This window comes from Lactuca saligna, chromosome 3 (genome assembly GCF_052625555.1).
Source record: "Lactuca saligna cultivar CGN05327 chromosome 3, ASM5262555v1, whole genome shotgun sequence".
NCBI classification, from domain to species: domain Eukaryota; kingdom Viridiplantae; phylum Streptophyta; class Magnoliopsida; order Asterales; family Asteraceae; genus Lactuca; species Lactuca saligna.
In genome coordinates this window covers 33099080-33105610 of record NC_136419.1, presented here as the reverse complement: position 1 = coordinate 33105610, position 6531 = coordinate 33099080, and the positions used below count along the sequence as shown (strand labels likewise).

The window sequence follows — 6531 nt, the reverse complement described above, 5'->3', positions numbered from 1 at the left end:
CCCAAGAGACTCGTCGAGTTCCTTGATGTTTACAGCCATAAACTTCCAACAGAACACCCTTGACCGTGAACCCTTGGTTGTGAACGGGAAAACCCTCTCGACTAGTTGAGTCACTTGCACGACTCGCCGAGTCCCTTTAGTCCATTATGTTTACGGCCCTTTCCAGTGGGACTCAAGGTCCCAAACTTCATATATATCCTCTACTAGTGTAGATAACACGTAAAGTTGTAAATTTTACGTGCATGTAAGGCCTCACATGGCCATAACACAAAAACCAACCTTCAAACAAGGTTTTCATGCATGGAAAAGGAATAAGCTTAATGAAAGGTGTAACTTTATGATATTTGGGACCTAAGGAGGTCCAGATCTGGAATCATATCCTTGTGATAGGTCCAGATCTAAGTTTGCTTCCATCTCCTCAAGGTTGGCCATAACTTCCAAAAAGAAATCAAAGCTTAAGGTAGTAGATTACTACCTCAGATAGATGCCCAACACGAAATAAATGCTTGATCTAATACTTCTGCCTTGATACTTCCTCTTCAAACTTGGAATCCTCCCCAAAATCTCAAAGATAAGCTCCCAATTGGTCTTGCTTCACACACTAGAGGGTTTACGGCCGTGAACATCCTTCTATGGTGTTAAGGGAGGCTACTAGGGGGGATTATGACGTTTATATAGGGGGGAAACCCTGAGACTAGGGTTTTCTTTAAACGGCTCTGACTCACCGAGTCGGGCCTTCCGACTTGCCGAGTCAGTTCCGACCCGCGTCCAAGATGACAAGACTCTACCCGACGAGTTGATCTCCCAACTCGCTGAGCCCATGCATAAAACCTTCCCAAATTGGCAACTTTCCAACCAATACCCAAACAAGGTGTTACATTGACACTCTTTCAAAATTTACTTGTATTCTTAGGTAATGAATAAAAACAATTGACTGCCAGCTTTTGAGGATGGAACGCTTCGACGTTAGATCAAAACATTTTATCATTATATTATAATCGATTTTGAAACATGTAACTCTTGAAATCATGTAACTTTCTCGATTATATTTATGATGGTTGTATATGCTTTGATCACTATTATACTCGTTGTTGTGATACTATACATGAAGTCCTCCACCCCCGGACGTTTCCGCCATCCTTGGTTTGGGGGTGTGACACCATCGATTTGGATTTTAGGTTTATGATGCGAAGAGTGAAATTCCGTTGAGAATGGGAGAGATTTGACGAGAAGAACAAAGGTTTGACAAGTTTCCTTAATCTATCTCTCTTATTCCCGACGAGTAGTCGCTTTCGTTGGAGCTAGTGGTCAAACTGGTTTTCTCTATTGTTTACGAACATATGCTAGAAGTGGGTGGTAGTTGGGTAGGAACATCTCATGTGGTAGACCGACAGGGGGTGGTGGTCCAACAATGGTGATGATCAGCGACAATGGTGGTCCGACGATGGCGACCCTACGACAATGGTGGTTCGATAGAGAGAAGAGTAGGAAATTAGGTGAGTGAGTTAGTAATAGGTTTGGATGAGATTGATTCTTTTTACATATATATATTTCCAAAAGTTTTCTCATGGACGCTGCAAGTTGCAAAATGGTTATTGCAACTTAAAAGTTCACTATCAAAAAATGATAATCTAATAATCGTCTTATCAAAGTTAAAAAACAGAACCCATATAATTATTTAACGTGACTTCAAGTTGCAATCACTTTGGCAACACATCCAAACACAACAATGTAATACACCTAAAAGAATCCATTAAATGAAAAATAGGGACTGTATTAAGTTTATAATTATATTGTCCATGATACAATTTTATCGTCGATCAAGTGTTAAAATTAAAATCTATGTCCCGGCCATTCTCGACTTCTAGGCCGGAAAAATGAAAAAAAGAATTAAAAAAAAAAAAGAAAGAAAGCCCTTCATCGCTTCATCGCTATTTTGTTTACAAACTTCTCGACAAATGTTTCACCTTTTAAATTAAACATCTGCACACCTTGTTGGAGCAAATCCGAGCCTAGATTTCTTCGTATCATACATGATATGAAAGTTCTGCTGCTGATAATTGCCAATAATCGATAAAGAAGATCGTGGTGTCCCCAAAACTGCCAAGCACACAATCTCTTCGGGTTCAAGTTTGATGAAATAATTGTCAACAGGGAAATTCCACACTGCGCCATCGTTGAACAGGATCCCAAAAGATGGCAAATCTTTTTTATAATCCGCAATCCCAGAAACGTTATAACAGGGTTCAAGGATTGGGAAATCGTTAACCAAAGGGTAGCCTTTAACTTTCTCCATGAATGCTTTCTTGATGATGTTGTAAGCAGGATCAGCAAAGTAACTAAGAGTAGTTCCGGAATCGATGATGGTTCCCCCAAATCCATCTGCCGTTAAATCCCATGTGTGTTCAGGTATATCCAGGGTTTCTCCGGCGACGATCACGGATTTGATGTGAACGTAGTAGAAAACGTCGACCGGAGCTTCTTTGCCGCCGATCAATGAAGTGAAATTTAATTCCGGGTGATTCAAAAGACCCTTGTCTTCTCCGAAAATCAACTTGCTGCTGACGCTGGAGTTGCTGTCTCGATCAACAAGACAATAGGAAAAGGAATGGCCGTATAAAGATTGGAGTTGAGAGGCGAAGGATAGTGGGCCTCGTCCGAGCCCTAGCAATCCAGCAGCACCATGAAATAGACCTCGGTTCCAATGGCCGCAGCCGAACATGACATTATTTACCTGGACCTCCTTGTGCTGTTGTTTATGCCCATCGACATTGGTGGTCAAGTTCACTGTGAAAGTCTCTGTGGCGAAATCGCCGGTGGTGTTGGAACTGTCGCCGTACCAGTAAAAATAAGGGCATGATTGAGATTCATCTTCAGCTTTGCAAGGTCTGGAAGGTTCCGGGGATGAAACAAGGCTGCACCGGCGATCATGGCAACTGATATTCCGGTAAGATGATGATTGTTGGGGATCGTAATGGGGTCCTGTTTGTTCGAAGCAATCGTGGCAGGGTGTACATTGGATCCAATTCAAATCGCTACCAGTATCGAGTATAAGGGAGTAGTGTTTAGGAGGCGTACCCAGAAAAACATCCATGAAATACTCTCCAGAACCGAGTGTTACCCCTGATTTCAGAGTACCCATAAGCTTTCCGGCGTAACTCTCCACCACCGCCGGCGCTTCTTCTACTGCAAGCTTCAGCTTTACGGCAGAACTTTCATCGTGCTTCTTCGGATTCATAACGGTGTTGCGAATCTTCTTCTCTAGGATCCTTTTGTGAAGCGTTTGGATCCTGTTGACATCACTTGCGGCCGAATGGAATAATGATTCTTTAGCGGGCATGGAAGTTTGACCCGGTGATCGGTGTTTCAGGTGGAGTTTGACCGATTCAAATTCATTCCTACCTGTTTCTCTTCCGTCTGATGTTTCTGTTTTCTCCGGTGAGGAGAAGCCGCAATCTGAAGAAGAAGAAGAAGAATCCGAGATTCCATTAAAGCTTGAATGATTAGGTATTTCGATTCCGGCGAGAAGTGAAGAAGCATTTGGATTTAGATTCTGAAGATGGGTGCGAGCATGATGAACTCCGAAAGTAGAACCCAGAAAGCAGAAGATCAGAAGAAACAGAGAGCACTTGAACACCATCGATGACAGTCGATTCTTGTAAACTGAACAAAACAAAAACAGAAGGAAAGCTTTTATATGTTGTGAATTTGATCAAACTGCTTTTTGATTCATTGGGCTTTTAGGGATTGATTTTGTGGAAATGGGGAATGAAGAACGCAGACTCAAAATCAAGGAGGGATTGGTGGGAACATCGTTTTGACCCTCACAAACAGAGTTGAAAAGGGCAAATAGGAGGTTGGGGGAGACCACAACCATTTAATAATCCCTCCATGGGTAAAAAGGGTAATATTGGAATATGGTTTCAAGGGTCAATATGTTTGACCACGACATTTCTGTATTCCATTGGACCAACAGTCCTTACGCGGTTCCGTGGCCCAGCTTCTATATTTTGACTCAGCCATTGTCTAATGATGTGCGCGGAAATATTAAATTTGTACCTAATTTTGATGACTCCCTATTATATATATATATATATATATATATATATATATATATATATATATATATATATATATATATATATATATATATATATATATAAAAGTTCAAATGTTTTTTACAACTATTGTGTGACTGAATGCACCAATAGGAATTGAGGATTAATTAAATAATTAAAAAAATTGAATAAGGGTAATTATGTAACTTTGGAATGATAATTAAAATAAAATCCCTTAATTAATGGGAATTTCCATAAAAATCTCTTTGACCAACCACTTAACCCTAGCCCTAAATCTAACTCATCATCGTTTTAATCCACGTCTTCTGCTTCTTCTTTTACAATCAATCATCAAGATTCAAAACTCACTACCAGGTAATTATCCTTCTCCAATCAATTATTAAGATTTTCTTTCTTTTCATAAACTCATTTTTTTCTTTAATCGATCAATCATCATCGGTGATGATGGTGATGGAGACAACTTGTCACAAGAATTGATGGAAAACGTGTGTAGCCTCTTCCTCGTCTCCTCCGCTACTTATAAAATGGTTCGATTATGTCTCACGGTTGGCTTCTTCTACTGCTCCGCTTCTTCACAAGACTAAACCATTGTAACTGAAGATGAAAAGGGCGTCGCCACCAAATAATTTCAATCCCAGGTACTTTTAATTTTTTTTAGGCTAGTAATTCAAATTGACATCTAGTACTGGTGCACATAATCTCAAAAGTACTTAACTTTTGATTGTGAATTATGTTTTCCAGATTTCAAAACCCAATTTTGATTGCCAAAATTGGTAAGACAATCACTAATTTTTTGAAGAAACTGAAGAAGCACACCACGTGTTTGATAAAATGTCTCAATGAAAAAATAGTTAAAAATCATTAATGTTTTTACTTCACTTTGTTCCTTATTCTTTTCAGAACTATATAACTCAATTTAGATTGGGTTGGATGCCATTTTCATAACAATAGGTTGATGGTAGTTCCTTATTCTGTTAGAATTTGTAGTTTAATACATTGAACATATCGAGAAGAAACACATGGAACCCGAAGAATGTTAGTTCCTTATTCTATCAGAATAGGTTGATGCTAGTTCCTTATTTTGTTTGTTGGATGTATTCTTGATAATACAAATTCTTAAATAATATTCTTGCAGAATAGTTTATTTTGTAAGAATATTATTTGTTGTATTCTGATAGAATTGTAGTTACTTATTTGTATGTTTAATGTGCAGGTTTTACAAGTGTATCACTACAAATTACTTGGCAATAAATTTCTGGTAGAAAAGGCTTCAAGAATGGCTTGAAGACCTGATGGGAAAGGGTTGAAGAATGAATTAAAGAATGATCACACTCATTTTTTAAGAATGTTGTTATTTTTTAAGAATTATACTTGTTTATTCTTTCAGCATGTTTGTTATTATTCAATGAATCACAATCATACAATTTATTTTTTGATATATTATTAGTTCAAGAATCGATTTTGTGTATTCTTTCAGAATGTATTTACTAGTTTATGTTTGACATTCTGCCATTCTGACAGAATAAAATCGAAAAATACATTCACTGGTTTATGGTTGACACTTTATCATTCTGACAGAATAAAATCGGATTTTTAAATTTGAATTAATTTAAAATATTCAGATTTTTAAAAAATAAAGGAATTAATCATCCCTAAAAATCCGAAAATTTCCTTTTTTAATATAGGTTAATTGACTAAAATGCCCTTATGCTGAAATTTGTGTGATTATATGGTACATGCTATCCTATTCTACTATCATAGACCCTCAAATCATGACATTTGATTATATTCCATCCGATGGTCCAGATCTGTGCATTCTGGCACACAATAGTTAGTAAAAACAAAATAACCTAACCATATATATATATATATATATATATATATATATATATATATATATATATATAGGTGGTTCAATTGAAAAAATAAAAAAGGTTGAGAATCATTCTCAGCCACTCATTTAATTTAAACATAAAAACACACAGTGACAAACTTGTAAATATGTTAATAACCTTCAATATCAAATACGTAACTATAGAGAATTCGATAACAGTTCGTTCGTCCTCAAAATTTCTCCTCCAACCTTCAACAATCATCCAGATTTGTTCAACTAACTCATCATCAATGTCATTCAGTGTTAATCAATCATCAATATTCGTAGCTGGGAGGTTCGCCGTTCAAGACAAATTCGCAACCCAAATTCATCAATTTCATCGATTTGTTAAAGTTCATAATGGATTTGGAACTGGAATTTCCTAGATTCGCAAATGAAATCAGTTGGAATCGGAATTTATTCGCTGTTCATGAAATTGGAATTGGAGTTCTTGACTCGCAGTCACGGTCGATATTGAAGGACTCAGAATCGGTACTCACAGGTTCCCAATCGGATTTTCGGAAATCAAAATCAAAATGAGAAATCGATCAGACATAGGTGTCGCGTCTGAAGTAGAAA

The 6531-nt window shown here is 37.4% G+C and overlaps 1 protein-coding gene across 1 annotated transcript; it reads right to left on the bottom strand.

Moving 5' to 3' along the window:
• Nucleotides 1-1753: 1753 nt before the first annotated feature.
• Nucleotides 1754-3866, bottom strand: LOC145035069 (protein ASPARTIC PROTEASE IN GUARD CELL 1-like). The gene has a single exon (XM_078983646.1). The coding sequence runs from the start codon at nucleotides 3638-3640 to the stop codon at nucleotides 1976-1978; it is 1665 nt and encodes a 554-aa protein (XP_078839772.1). The 5' UTR covers nucleotides 3641-3866; the 3' UTR covers nucleotides 1754-1975.
• Nucleotides 3867-6531: the final 2665 nt, after the last annotated feature.